This window comes from Thermobia domestica, chromosome 11, assembly GCF_964235325.1.
Source record: "Thermobia domestica chromosome 11, izTheDome1.hap1.1, whole genome shotgun sequence".
In the NCBI taxonomy this organism is placed as follows: Eukaryota; Metazoa; Arthropoda; class Insecta; order Zygentoma; family Lepismatidae; genus Thermobia; species Thermobia domestica.
This window is the reverse complement of record NC_137464.1, coordinates 133454160-133470658: the sequence shown is the minus strand read 5'-3', so window position 1 is coordinate 133470658 and position 16499 is coordinate 133454160. Positions and strand designations below refer to the sequence as shown.

The 16499-nt window shown below is 37.2% G+C and overlaps 1 protein-coding gene across 1 annotated transcript in view; it reads right to left on the bottom strand.

Annotated features, from left to right (window-relative positions):
* The window catches only part of LOC145664455 (aconitate hydratase, mitochondrial-like), a 417790-nt gene that overhangs the window by 54017 nt on the left and 347274 nt on the right, over positions 1–16499 (bottom strand). Inside the window, exon 11 of the mRNA XM_081731145.1 lies at positions 2734–2939. Coding sequence (XP_081587271.1) covers positions 2734–2939 — 206 coding nt within the window. The remainder of the gene's footprint in view (positions 1–2733; positions 2940–16499) is intronic.

The window sequence follows — 16499 nt, the reverse complement described above, 5'->3', positions numbered from 1 at the left end:
CAAACAGAATCCAGGCTAATTTCAAACTCACAAGAGGGATGGATATTTGTAACATAAATGTTTGATGTGCTATCGGTATGGACTAGCTGTTAAGATGATCTCGTACACCTAGCAGCCTTGAAAGTTAACCCATTTAAAAAGCATAGCGAAGTTTTTGACTATTTTCTTCTTCATTATTAAGGTTGCAAACATCAAAATTTGAACATACTTAGAGGGGTTACACATCTATCACCTGCATATCATAGATATATATAAAAAGAAAAGAAATTACATAAACTTTCGTCTCTGACTTTAAAAACTTGGCACGCAGCTGTAACACTCCCACTCATAAATTCTGAGCTGGTGCCTGCTTTTGTAGAAAGTCCTATTGATTTCTGTGTGAACCTTTGTGTCTGTGTCTAGCGGTCGTCTTTCTATCTGTCCTTCGGGTTGCGGTTGCTTGAAATGTGAATTATATTGACGAATGATCACTTTGTGAGTGACAGCAGGATGGACAGCAGTACAAATAGAGTGCAGTGAAAAGACAATGGAAAAAAAGATATTCCTGCCGACCGAAGAAGAAATATCGTCGAGGCTTTTGGCTTCAAAAATGTACGAAAAGAGAAGCGCTGAAAGATCAGATTATTATGTTTCATATTTCCGTGATTATTTCTTGCGTTTCTATGTAGCTGTATTTATATACAGTGTTTGAATGTTGAATGACAAGATGATAAATTGAACGGTCGTTAGATAGGTAGAGAGACGTAATATAATTATATAGGTAGATAGGCATATAAATTCAGAAAGAAGTTTTTTCTAAAAATGATTACAAATTTAAAAATATAAATAGCTAGAAAAATTACATAGGACCTAACAGTCAAACTGTAATTCTTGAAAAGTACGTACATTTAGTAAAGAAATACCTTCAAACAGTGGCGTACTTCAAGATGTGTTTGTGGAGGTTGTGACCCCTCCCATTGAATCTTTCATATACTATTGAAATGGAAAGATTTCAGCTTTCATCTTGAATCGGCAACAATCTTTCTGTGTGGAGGAGGGACTTATACGTACTTCCCCATGTGCTTGAGCACAATTCCCTCAAGGTTAGCATTTTGCGCATTAACCGTTCTTTCCCCAAATGTTAATAGGATGGATAGGTCAAAGGGGGTTTGTCGAGTACCCCACATTCCCAGGCGTTATTCAACTAAACTTTTACTTGTGGTGGAGTGTCAAGAACTTTGTTTATGGACATTAGCCTCGCATATTACATAACCTACGAGCAGCCATCGAACGTTCCTGTGCAGATATCGAACTTGGCACGTTGCGTTAGTAGTTCGTGGAGCAGTTCGGCATCAACCTCAGTATTGATGCTAATGGCCAATACTAACACACACACACACTAATATCAGCTGTTCATCACGCACTGCCAGGTAATAACAGAACATTAATCTATAACACTACGAAAACAGACAATTTTTGTCAATCCATTTGAGAGTTATTAACAATTAAACAATGTATACATTTTTTGAGCCAATGTGTGTATACATATATATGGACCAATGGATGCCAAGCGGCCTAACTACCAACAATAAAAAATTGACTAATGTTTTCATTTATTTCTATAGATGGGTATCTTTTCTGAAAGATATTCGTAAACAGTAAATTATAAAACTATAAACTACTAAGTTACGTTTTTTTTTTCAAACATAACGGAAATATTAATTGTTCATGAGATACTGAACTTCAAATTTCATTCCCAGAAAATTTCAGTTTTGGAGCTAGGCAATGTTGCATCCAAGTGGTCCATATGTACACGTGTCGAATTAAGAATCGCCTCCTTTTTTATCTTTGAAAAAGTTAAAAACACAATCTTCTCGTACATAGTTTAATTTTGTCACAGAATATCCAATCGTCTCAATTATTTGCAGTAAACGGGGAGCGCATTCTCCCCAGTTTTACGTAACATGTTTTCCTGGATATTTATTAAACACACTCAGATTTTTTTAACAGAACAATGTGGGTGTTTTGGTCGGGTTTAGAAATTTACGCCTATAGTTAAGAGATAAAATTAGTTAGAGAGTGCTTCGCTCAGTTACAATGCACAGCATCACTAATATGTTGAATATAGGCCAAAACATTCTGACTGGTCACTTTGACCCTTCCCAATAACTTCACATTTGTACTTCTTTTGTGACATACCTTCACAAATAATTGCAAACTAAAAATCAGAAACATACGAGCTATTAAAAAAATGGACTGACCTTTAAGTAATTTTATGAATAAGTGAATTTTCTCTGAAATTTCAGGTGAATCGTTTCGGAGGTGCTGCAAAAGTAACAACAGATGTGACAGCCTACGGCAGACACGTGGTCAGCGCGTTGCGTCGCCTTGTCTCTAATAGGTGTATCGGGAGCTTTATGAATTTAGTGGCCGTCATATCTTTATTCACGTGACTCCCCAGTTTAACTCACAACGATGAAGAAACGCCGGAAATTGGGATGCATCGGCCGGGAATTGAACCCGTGATAACATGGACGTGAGTCCAACGCTCTAACTACTAAAAAAACCTTTAGAAAATACCATGTTCTGTAAAACTTACAAGGAATTCGCTCCCGAGAAATGAAATCAGTGGATAATCATCTTCGGAATTTCACTTAAAGTAACACATGTTACGATATTCATTAATTTTAATAACGACACGTTCGTATCAAGACAATATCAAAGTAAATTTAAACCAGAAGAAGTAACCTTCACCTTTATTAAAATTGTGAGGTCCTTAAAATCTTTGCCATTCCACCTGTCAAATGGCTCAAGAAGCTGCAATCTTTGTGATTTCGGATCAACATCTACTTGCAATTTACTACCATCAGCTGGTGGAGCCTGGTACGTATCCTCGCCGGGATCAAAACCTTTTACTGGGAGCTCATCACCGAATGGGGTATCTAACAAAAACTCGGTTCCTGAAATGAAATATTACCATTAAATGATTGGAATATTTTAAAAATTATTTGATTTAACCTTGCCTAAAAAATGATCTATGCTCTATTTATATATACACTGCAACACAATGAATAGCAATTCCTTCAATTATATATAAAGTATGTGATAACGATAAAACATTTCTCTGTAAGCTGTCCTAATTCGTAAGCTACTTCTTTATTAAAGCCATTACATGTACTGTCCGCCTGATAGTATTGCAGACTATGTCAAATAATGTCCCCCTGTCGATATATCCATGGAACAAAATTTCAACGTTTTTAGTCTATTAGTTTAAAAGTTACTAGAGCGTATCAATGCAAATTATTTACCTTGTATACGTATATGTTTTATTTAATTATTTATTTATTTGCCATCAACACAATAGGCATTAGCCCAATTATAGTGTTGATGTATTACCTAATACATTTACAATAGTTTTCTTAAACATAGAGTTTATATTACATATATCAATTTCTTTGTGTTCGATACATATTTTGTTATAAGAACACATTCTCCAGATTGGTGATTTCAATAATACGTTGGTCCTTGCTTTTTTGCAATAGAACAGGCCAGAGTTATTAGGACGAGTTTTAAGTGTCGGGGCATGAAAATTTAGTGTTGATATGAGATCCGTACAATTAAACTAGTTTTGTACTATTTTATGGAGAAAAAACATATCTATCACATTTCGTCTTTGTTCAAGTGTAGGAATACAGAAGTTGTTTATTAATGTTAGATAATTTTCATAATAATTCCAGTTTGCTTCTACGTCAAGTATTTGATAAATTTAGATTGGATCTTTTCCAGTTGGTGTCGGTATTAAAGTTGTGATGGGTTCCAGATCACAGCAGCATATTCCAATTTTGATTGGGCATAGGAATAATACGTTTTTGTTAATGTAATATTGTTAAACTCTTTTCCAGTTCTAATTATGAACCCTAACATCTTGCGAGATTCATTAATTATGTTCTCTATACGGTTATTAAATGTCAGTTTCTAATCAAATGTAACTCAAAGATCTTTGATTGAATTTAATCTATTTAGCAAGATCTGATTCATGAGTAATTAAACTTTATTTGGCTTTTGTTTCTGGTACACGATAAACTGTTACATTTGTTGGTGTTTACATTAAGTTTGTTAAGAGAACACCAATTAGCAATATTTTCTATGTCACGAAGTAAACTGAGACAGTTATGGATGGTCTTTATCCTACTGCATATTTTGACATAAGCAAAAAGCAATTTATTACTTAGTAATATATGACCAAGGAGATCGTTAATGAATAAAAGGAACAATAACGGGCCTAGATTAGAGCCCTAGGGAATTCCAGAATATGCAACATAATCAGCTGATTTATATTCTTTGTAGATAACAGTTTGTTTACGAGTATTTAAATACGATGAAAAGAACTTGATCAAGGGAGAAGAAATATTCTATTCACCTAACTTATGCAATAGTACTTTGTGATTGACTCTGTCAAACGCCTTTTCAAAATCTATATATATTACATCAACCTCACATCCTACATCTAACAAATTTGCTATGAAGTCTGAGAAGTGCAAGGTTTGTTGTTGATTTGTATGGAATAAAGACTTGTTGATATGGTGAGATTACGGGTTGGATGTGCTCAATTATCCGTTGGTATAGGATTTGCTCAAATATCTTTGCAAAAGTAGGTAAAATTGATATAGGCCGGTAGTTATTTATTTTATGTTAATTATTGGTTTTTGGTATTGGGCAAACTATAGATGATTTCCATTTATCCGGGAAAACGCATGTTTTTAAAGCGAGGTTGAATGCAATCCTTAGCGGATATGTAAATGTATCTATACTCCCCTTTATAATATATGGAGGTATTCCATCAGGACCAACAGCAGTTCTGGGCTTTTATTTTTTGATTACCATTTCTACTTCAGATTGAGTGATTTCCTCAATGCTAAGTGACTTTAGTTTTTCATTTATATATAGATGGTGATCAGAAAAATGGAAACACCTGAACGAAATTGCAACTTACCAGATTAATATGGTGTCGGGCCACCTTCCGCCTTCAGAACAGCCTTGATGCGACGTGGAATGGAGGCATAGAGGTCGTGAATGGTAGCAAGTGGAATTTTACACTCTTCCTCGTGCAGGGCATCGGCCAGTTCTGTGAGAGAGGATGGAGGTGGAAATCGTCGCCGGAGTCGTGTTTCCAAGACGGACCACAGATGTTCAATTATGTTGAGATCTGGGGATTGGGCGGGCCAGGGGAGGTGTTAAACTTCATCCCGATGTTCCTCAAACCACGCTGCAACAACGCCAGCTGTGTGAATGGGTGCATCATCATTCTGGAAGATGGCGTCATTGTCCGGGAACAACATCCGGACCATATGATGCAAGTGGTCTCCTAAAATTGCGACATAATCGTTGGCAGTGATTCGTCCGCTAAGTATGACCACAGGACCCAATGAAAACCTTGATATAACGGCCCACAGCATCACCGAGCCGCCGCCATGTTTCACAGTTGGGCGGAGACACTGCAGATCATAAGCTTCTTTGGGTGTTCTCCACACACAAACACGGCCCGTGATTGAAAATAGGGTGAAGGATGACTCATCCGACCATATCACACGTTTCCAGTCCTCAACGGTCCAAGTTGCATGGTCGCGGCGAGCAAAAGCGTTATGGTCCCTGATGAGCGGTTTGGCCCGTGCAACACGACCCCGTAAGTTCATGTTATGTAATTCGCGGCGGACTGTGATTGTCGAAACAGGGTGGGGGAGGTGCTGATTGAGTTCCTCCGTCACTTGCTCCGCAGTGGCACGACGGTTCTGCGTAACATGTCACTCATGATTTTCTTCCGCCCACTGTTCCGCTTCCCCGATGTGGTTTTCCCGTGTATTGTGTAGGCCGTCATCACCTTCGACACTGTCCCACGCGACACACCTAACACAGTAGCCACTGCCGTCACACTCACTCCACAGAACCGCGCACCAACAATTTGCCCTCTTTGAAAATCTGAGAGGTCTCCCATTTTACACTACCTCCGTCTGCTGCAGCCACTGGACACTGCTGTTCCACTGCGCTTGACGTAGTATGGAGACCGACCTAACACACCACCACGAGCGGTCCGGCGCTGCGAGCGCCACACCACTGCCAACCCATACATCTGACGTGTTGCCAACTACAGGTGTTTCCATTTTTCTGATCACCATCTGTAAGTTGATAATTTGTTTGTAGGAATGTTAGTGAAACCTGTATCTGGCACATATAATGACGAGAAATACTGTGGAAAAGCATTGGCTATTTAATTATTACGATAGGGTTCGTGTCCCTTATAAGTTAATTTCCCCCCAGGAAGATGTTTAGCCTTGTTTTTATAAAGTTCCACAATTCATTAGTATTGTTGTTAATGTTATTTTCAGACTGTTGTATGAACACTCTGTATGCCAATTTAAAGTCTTTATTTATTTCCCTACGTAATTCATTGAATTTATTGAACTAATTTACTCCTTTATTACATTTGTATTTTTAACATACATTGCTTTAGCTTTGATTTTTTGATAATTTCATTTGTAAACCAGCACGAATAAGCTGTTCTTGAGTTGTTTTTAAGTGGCACGCCCTTATCAAATACACTATAAATAATAATATAGTGATCAACTAGGTCATCGGCATTTTCGTGGTTCTTTAGACAATTCCAGTCAATAGGCGAGAATTCAAGATACAGCCCCAAGAAATCAGCTTTCCTAAAATTATATCCTGATATATTAGTTTTATTTTCAATCTTCGCGATCCCTTTCTGCATCTCGCTTATTACTAAGGATGGATGGTGTACATCTTCTGGAATTAATGGACAATATTCCCTACTGACTTCTATATTCGTTATATTAGACAGAACCAGATCTAATGTACTATTATTTTCGTTCGTCACATTATCACTGTTTTACAAGGGTTATATTTCTGAAATGAAATTTTGTACTATGAAAGGAATGTGACATGGAAGTTCAAATGAGACATCCGATTTGATCCATCAGGGATAGTTTACGAGTAATTCAAGCATTCGTGTACTACATATATTCATATACATGCCAAACATAGTATATGGTGACAAAAGAGAATTTGGAAAGTAAGACCTTGCAACATTGACAGCTTTTATTTTCCAGAGGTTGGCAAAACTTACCCGACAGTGTTTTGTTGTTGCAATGTGATGTTGGGAGTAGTTTGTGAGTTAAACTGAGCGTGTGAATCTGGTATTTTATCGGGCGTTAGTACTACTTACTGTACGTAAACTGAATGCTGTGGATTCATTTTGTTTGTGTTTAAGTGAAGTAAAAAAATGCCTCGCACTCGTGGTTGTAAGTACGCAGCTAACAACTTCTCTTATGTTTGTGGTGAGTTCACCTTCGTGAGGAACAGGAAAAAAATCACACCCACCATCAAGAGAGCATATAAGCAGTACTTTGGCGTCGGAGCTGGTGATTTTGATAAGAAGTGGTCACCTAATATGTGTTGTGCTACATGTTATTGTAAATTAATTAAGTGGTGGCAAGGAAAAAAAAGTTTCATTATTTGCTGTACTGATGGTTTGGAGGGAACCAAGGGACCATTTGACGAACTGTTATTTCTGCTTAACCAAAATTCAGGGATTCACGAACAGCAAATCAAAGAAACATTGTTGATCCGGATCTGCCGTCAGCAAGACGACCTGTGGCACATTTTGAAGCTTTACCAGTTCCTTCAAGGCCCACAGATATAGAAAAGATGAGTGAGAGTGAAGAAAGTAGCACCACAGAACTTACATCTTCTCCGGAAAAAAGAAGGGATCCCCCGTATCAAGGCACGAGTACGCCAACGCCACGTGTATTAAAGCAGGATGATTTAAATGATTTAGCGCGAGACTTAGGACTCAGTAAACAGAAAGCAGAATTGTTAGGCTCCAGGTTACAGGAATATAACCCCCGCGAAACAACCAACATAACCTTCAGGAACAGAGAACGTGCTTTTGTGTCTTATTTTGCCAGTGATAGTTCCGTGACATTCTGCAATGATGTTCATGGATTAATGACAGCCTTGCACATAACATACGAACCTGGTGAATGGAGATTATTTTTGGATGCTTTGAAGAATAGCTTAAAAGGTGTATTGCTGCATATCGGGAATAAACTGCTTTCAATCCCAGTTGCATACGCCACTTTTACCAAAGAGAGTTATGAAATTTTCAGAAAGATATTGACCTTAATTAAGTACAGTGAACATAAGTGGAAGTTGTGTTGTGACTTCAAGGTAATAGCATTATTATTAGGGATGCAACAAGGTTACACGAAGTATGCATGCTTTTTGTGTGAATGGGAAAGAACTTCCCACTATGTGAAAAAGGAGTGGCCTAAACGCAATTGGACAGTTGGTGAAAAGAATGTGCAACGGGACAGTCTTTTAGATCCTAGAAATGTTCTTGTTTCACCCCCACATATAAAACTTGGACTTATTAAACAGCTTGTGAAGGCAATGGATCCCAATGGGCCAGATTTTGCATATCGTGCCGTCAAATTTCCTCGACTGTCAGCTGCAAAAATAAGAGAGGACGTGTTGGTAGGTCCGCAGATACGAGAACTGCAGAAAGATAGAGGTTTTGAGGCATGTCTCACAGATAAAAAAGCGCGCATGGATGAGTTTTACGAAAGTAACCCAAAACTTCCTTGGGAGAAGACGGGATCCTAAATACAAGGAGATCGTCGATGAAATGCTTGCAGCTTATCAGGATTTAAGGTGCAAAATGTCCTTGAAAGTGCATATCATGGATTGACATCTGGATTACTTCCCCAGTAATTGCTGTGACATTTCCGATGAACACGGAGAAAGATTTCATAAAGATATATCCACCATTGAAAAACGCTATGAAGGGAAGTGGATGCTCAGCATGCTGGCAGACTATTGCTGGTGTATCATTAGAGACAAGAGACACACTCAGTACAAAAGAAAAAAGTAAACCATTATGTACGGTCGACAGCTGTTCCGCATACCTACAATTCTATGTAATATATAGTGTCAGCAATATATAGTATTGCTTTACAAACACAAATATTACGTGCTGATTACTCCAAAACTATCCCTGGTGCAGAGAAACTAAAATCAGATTTGAATTCAGGAGTGAAAATCCTTTCAGAATCACTACTTTGTTACCCAGAAATAGAACTTTTTTATTTTTTGTAGAACATTATTTAATGATAGCAGATCATAATAACACATAAATTCATGTAAATTCTTACATTTAGAAGAGCTTGTTACAAAATTAAATTCCGTACCGTTTATTTCCGATAAACTGAAATCACCAATCAAGAAAACAGGACAACCTTGAGGACAATTAGTTTCAAGGCGAGTAAATAAATCATTATTCAATTTAATATTAGATCCCGGTGAGAATACGCAACACAAATATATATAGTTTTTCCATCATTGCTTATGTTGGCAATCAAGCAGTCATAATTATCATCACACTTATCCAATAAGAACATACAATGTTTAGTTAGGGCTGCAATACGAACACCCCCACCCCAACAAGTTTTGATAGTCTTTCTGTCTTGTCTCAGCACAGTATATCAGTTATCAAATAACTCAGCATCATAATGAGATTCGTTAATCCATGTCTCAGTGATTGCGATTAGGTCATAATTATTAGTTAATACACCACAAAAGAAATCACATGTTCGACCACGTAAGCTACGAGCATTTTGATAGAATATTTTTAGACAGTCTTTATTATTTGTAAGACTAGTTGCTATTTTTGAACTACACAAACATTTCTTCGAGATCAGACGTAGATAACTTACTACATGTTCCATTGCATTCCTTTGTTAGTCACACCTGCTTCTTTGGGGTTGTGGCAAGGTCGCCCGGGTGATCTTCCTTCCTCTTTTGTTATCGGACGATGGAATTTCTGCACAGGTGGATGCACTCACTGAAATCGGGGTTTGGTGTATATCATACTTTATTTCTCGGTAATTACTTGACGGATCTGAACGAAATTTGGCGGGCAGTTTATCGGCTAATGAATAAAGGTCACTACGTTCGGTGCACGACAGAGGCTGTGTTCCAAAGCTTTGCACGCTAGAAGCTCCTGAGTTTAATCCACCTCGGCTTGTTTCAATTTAACATCTAAGTTTTTCTTGTAATGCTTTCTATTCTCAACCGCAGTTGGTGAAGTTTGATACACATGTTAGAGAGAAAGAGCTCGAAGAGATGGAGAAGATAGCGTATAACTGATCTGCTGAAATCTTATGTAGGGTTAAATACAGAGTTCCTGGTAATTAATTTTCTTCAACGACTGTACGATGCTTATATATATATATAACATCGGGATCCCAGATGGAACATACTACATGTAAGAAGGTTCATTTTCAATATCACTGCACTAGAAAAAGGGGACCGCTTAATCTTGATCAGCTTCCCCTCTTGGCTACGTCGCTGGTATGAACAATTCTTCATACAAAAATGGGACCGTGTGTTTCTCCAAATTTAGTTGAAAATGATTTTAACTTCAATGTGACAGTTCCGCAGGCATGAGGGGATCCTGGATGTTTGATTTCTCTCTGTTCACGGTGGAATTTTGGAGAAGTCAAAGATTGCAATGAAATCTCCCACATTTTCACATATTTTTCAGTGCTTTCTGTGCGCTATCAGCATTTTCAACCCATCTTGATTCACTTTCTAGTTAACCACTGAATGTCATGTTAAAAGGGCGCCATGTAGTACATGAAGACCACAAGTTCTAATCATTAAGCGTTTAATTCCATCTTTTATTTACTTGTAACCACAGCGAATAGAAGAAGAAGCGTGATCACTCCTCGTAGTTCAGTGGGCCATCGCTGAGATGGCACTAGCAGTGCTGTGGCCTCAATGTAGCTGTCGAACCCATATGTAGTAGAAGAAAATAACTTCTTTTTTAACTTACTCATCAAGTAACAGAAAGCTTCAATAATCTACTTGCATATTACATATAATTTTATATTAACAAGGTACTATGTGGAATGATCAGTGGCGTATTTGAGGGGCCTTCTGGGCTCAACCTCCCCCCCCGAAATTTTATTTTCTATATTAAAGTAAATGAAATATCTTGTAGCATTTTCACATTTCCAGTAATAAAGTTAGCAAAGCCCCCTCCGAAAAAACCGTAAATACGCCACTGGGAATGATAAACAATTATAAAGACAAACAAACCTAAATCTAATAATTAATAACAATAATAAAAGTCATTTACCACAATTATAGTTTCCAGCCACCTTAGAAAGTTTTCGATTCGACTTCACAAAGCTTCGATTTTTTTAGTTCTCTTTGAATTTCTTTTGTGCGAAAGAAGATTCTACACTTCATATAATGGAACAAAAATTTAGGCAATATGTCCACACTGTGGTCAAGACAACATCCCAATCCTGTAGTATTTTCTACAAAAATATTGTCTATATTATCAAGACACTCGTAAAACATGTCACTCCAAAAAGCATCGGCAGCACGCAACTTCTTCTGAATTTTACTTCCCAGTTGTAGGAAAATACGATAGATACTTTCTGAAGGATAAGTTAAAAGTGGGTCGTTGTAAGATCCGCTGTCTTTTATCCTAGTAAAAGACGAATCAAGTTTTGTTGGTGTTTAACTGCGGAGGGATCTGTTGCAAAGCACGCACGAAATGAATTTTGGAGTGTTTAATAATATAACCAACTAAGTGATAGACCAAGCACGATTTAACTACACCGTTTCTTTCACTTTCCGTCAAGGAACTGTGTTCCGTGTTGTACGAAAACAATTTTTTCTTTAATGGAAGCTTCAATTGCAGATTTAGTGGATTTGTTTATTTGTTCTATTTCAATGGCTAAAAGACGCATTTGATTGACGAAAGACTTAAGAGATGCTTCACTTTTTGACTCACATTTTCCTTTTGATGTTAATGCTTGCTTAGTCGGAACATATACACACTGCAGCAAATGTAACTGCAGAAAATCTATTCTGGATGGATGGTCATCGCAGCTTAAGGATCTTGATTGAGTTTTCCGGTTAAAACACACTTATACCCTCTACTCCATAGCCACTCAGACATTTCTAAAATACTCTGTACTGTTACTCGCAAAGATTCAATCTTTCTTTCAGACGTAAAAGTGTTCTCGGTGGAATTAAGGACAGATAAAATGGTTTTTAGCGTAGAATGGATATTTGAATTTTCGTATGAAGCTTTCAAAGGAATACGAGAATTAAGAGCGTCTGCAAGGTCATTTAAATCTCTTGTAAACATTTCAGTATTTTCAGAATCTTCGAAAACCTGCGATCCAAGTTCAAGCAGAAATTTTAAACTATCAGCAACGCTCTTGCTAAAAAGTTTAAATGCGAGCTTTGCATTCATTCTTTTAAATGGTTTAGAGTCTATGTGAGAAGAGGTAAGTTTTGGAGAAGTTCTAAGTTCTGCAGATTCATCAGATGTTTCTATAGCATAAAGGAGTCTGTAGTATGAAAAATTGATGAGTGTCTCTTTACAATAAACTTGAACTTTATCATGAAAATAATTTCTTATACATTTCAATATATGTACAGCATCTGAAATTGCCCACAGTTTTCTTTTGTTATCAGCGGGGTTCAAAATGTGACACTGTGTTTTTCCTTTCTTTCCACTGATTCCTAATGATTCCCATGCTTTTTATTTGACTGACTCCCATCAGAAGTGAAATCTATTACTCTGGCACCAGATTGTTCGAACTGCAACATTACTTGAATTAATTTTTTTGCCAGAATAACCCCAGGTGTTGCACTTTTGCCAGCATATACAGCAACTGGTTGAATCCAGCCGTGCATAAGTGGGACAAACATAAATACCAAAGCGTGATTTGCAAGCATTTTCTTTTGAAAATCTGGGATGTTATCCCCTAAATCAACGAAACCGTCAACTTTAAGAGAGCATGAGTTGAACTGAATTTCTTCTCTCAGCTTCACTTCATCAAATATTAACACTCCTAGCCGTTAATTTTCATCGCTTTCATCTTTCAAATATTGTTATTGCTTTAAGAGCATGAGAGTTAATTCCATATGTGCATTTAAGTCCTTTGCAAAGTTTTCTTAAATGACTCGATGATGGAAGTGGCAGTAATTCGTGCTTTAAACAATGTTTATACCCTTTTGGAGATTTGATCTTTAATAGAAACTTTCCAGAATGAATTCATTGCTGTACCTCATCCCTCTGGAACTTTTAACCTGACTTTTTTTTTTTTTAACTGCATCTATTATTAACTTTTGCTTAGATATTTTTCAGCTGTTCCTTTCGCTTTGACATTGCTAAGACCTCTCTCTAAAGAATTAATCTTTGCTCCAGCGGAGGATAAATTACGCTTTGCTGTAGCTAATTTTCGGTTTAGATTTTTCATTTCTCTTTTGAGAGAGACAATTGTCTTATGAGCATCTGAAGCGTTAAAGATTTCAACAGAGGAAACAGGTGAATTTTGAGGGGAACTACAACTTATCAAAGAACCAACTACGTCTGATTCCCTTACTGTGGTCTTCTTTACTACGTTTTTTAGTTGCCTTTCTGTAGGGGGCTTCCGGCATTTGATAGGGGTGGTTAAATATTTGGGAAGATTGGGAAATATATGTGGAACCGCGCCAGGTTTTAATTTCCACTTTTCCCTCGGGAGTTCAACTTTTTCTCCTTTTACTACGAAAGAATCTGCTTTAATAGTAAGTTCTCCCGCGAAATTTAAGTCTTAGATCCTACTGTTACTGGTTAGTTTCCTGTCTTTCCGTGGAACTGCACTGACCCACTTATCAAATAATGCCTCGTCCCTGGGAGGTGTAAAGAAGTGTTTAGGTTCGCTATCGCGACGATAACCTGACCGGCAACCAGGAACAAAACACGTAGGCATATTTTACAGATTATACGATATATATAAAGCACCATACACTGGAGACCAATAAAAAGCACTTGAACACACACAGATACACATTCACTAGAAACAAAATAGCACTGGAAATAATACAAAACAAAAAACTCGCTACTTCTCAAACGTTCACAAAGCTAGTTCTTACTCCCTTAGAAATTCGCTACGATTTGAAGCCACCCTGATCGCAGCGCCATTATTGCGAGGGTCCACCGCTTCTAATGGTTAAAAGTCAGAGAAAGCGCACTTTTTCTTCTATTCGCTATGTTGTAACTATGATTCTTGATTGTACTTCCTAGCTTTCGGCCTTCTTCATGAGCCTTGTTTACGGAAGACAAACAATAAAAACAATGGGAAAAATAAAAAGCAAGCGACTCACCGGGTAGAGCATGCAAAAAACATTTTGGCTTAGCTGCAACTCATACGTCGAATGGTGGTGCGTTACAGTATGAAATCGCGGGATTTTCACTCTCTTTCGTTCACGTAAGGAAGGTCGCCAGATCGTGTTGATGGTTTTACAGGATGTCTACTGAGTTTCAATTTCAAAATTCCTATATATTTCCAGTATATTCAGTATAAATATCAGCAAAATTCTAGTAACTAATTCAATGATATTTAAAAGAAGTTTTAAAGGAATAATCACACTCTTGACGACTTCAGGTTTGTAATTGTTTTACCATCAAATGAATATATTATTTCTAATAAATTTAATTAGCCTGATTTCTTCGAAACACAACTGATTAGGTATATGTAGCTGCTCATGAAAGTGATGAAATCTTTACACAAGCAATGTGCCATATCCATACCAAGCATTAAAACTGGCCCTCAGTTTTCCATCACTGGACATACATTTTCTGACTTTACTGACTAGACTGACATATCTTGTAGGAAATCCTACCCTTTTTGTGCCATACACGTGAAGAGTTTTCCTGTCTGACAGAATGACGTTTATCAACATTGCGAAATAGTTCTATTTAATAAAAGTTGAAGAATTACTATGCTAACCACACTGCACATCCCACTGATGTTAATACCAGGCGCTGTATTGTTAAATTGGATACCTCTAAAAAATAATAATAATAATAAAAAAAAAGTCAGAAGAGTGCTGGTATACTTTTGGCGCACCACATATTAAAAGATTTACAAGTAAAATTTAATACTTTGCATGAAAATACATTTTTATAAGGAACAAATATCTGCAAGCGACAGAATAAACTACAAAGTAATACACCTGTATTTTATGTTTACAACTGTAAGGTTACTAGTGTAAAATCATTATAAATGTTTTAACGACGGATAAAATAGGTGAGAGACAATGTTTAACAGAAAGAGTCCAGCTAATTTTTCTAAGAAATGTTACAATTTCGGTACTTTCTATTCACATTAGTTTAGGTTGGTTCAGGTTGGTTACGGTTATGTTATGTTAGATTAGATTAGCATATGGGTCCAGCGCAATTTTCAAAAAGTGATAAGAGTTTCGCTTACTTCTATTAATATTAGGTTAATTTAAGTTAGTTAATTTCATTAGCTTAGATTTGGTTAGGTTGGGTTAGGTCTAAGTACTTGCATCTTCCATTTCTCCTGTAAATTGTGTATGTTTTGCCTACTTCTGGATCCCTTTTGTGTAACATTTACCTAAGTGAGTGCATATGAAAGATAACCAGTGATACTATTTTCCATCACCGGTGTATTTCTGCATAGTTTACAGAAGCTAGAAGCTATAATTTATGTTTACAAGTGGAGCACTATACCACGATACCATGACAAGTGCTATTCAAACTCGTATCATTGCCACTCGTTTTTACTACATTCACTGACGCGCCTGCTTCCTTCGCTCGCACCCCCTGGCTGACGCTCGGTCCCGTGCTTCGCCCTGCGATGACTCGGTAAGATAGCATTCGCACTTTCCACAGGCCACCTAACACAACTTGGTTTGCGTTTTTTTGCATTATAGTTTTTATACTATATATCCAGACCCCGTATTTGTACACAAATTGTAAAAGAATTGTAGTTTATCAACAATTGCTTTTGATGGTCCCCTTGAGGGATTTTATCTATGCTATGTGAGATATTTTCATGTCGGTCAACGCAAATCATGTGGTACACCTAAAGTAAACCTGCACGATCAGAAGATACCTCATCAGTTGTTTTCACTTGTTTTGTTTTCACTTTTTTTCACCTGTCGCTTAAATCGAAATCTTAGGAATTTTTTTTCGAAATAGAGCGTGCTCTAAACAAGAGAAATCTCATAGGATCGTCCAGAACACAGGAAGTGACATGCGATCTGATGCCATACACGTTGAGATTTTGACTCTAGGACAAATCGTAAGAGATTTCCTAGGACCTATCCTATAGTGTATGGGAAGTCTGAGTTACTATCTGCAATCCTAAGAGAGATTGCGTCACCTCTTAACGCCGGATCATTAGGGAAAATCACAATCGATTATTTCAGTAACTGTATTGTATTACATAACTATTGTTATTCTGTAAAATCACTTTTTTCATCATCTGAAGCTCAATTTCACTACTTTCCTCTGACCAACAACCTCAATTCATGACTTTCATGGCCCGTAGACAATCTACTCGGAGGCCTAATACAGTGAGCCAAGAGCATTATTTGTATTATATAAATGTATCAAGTTAAATTAT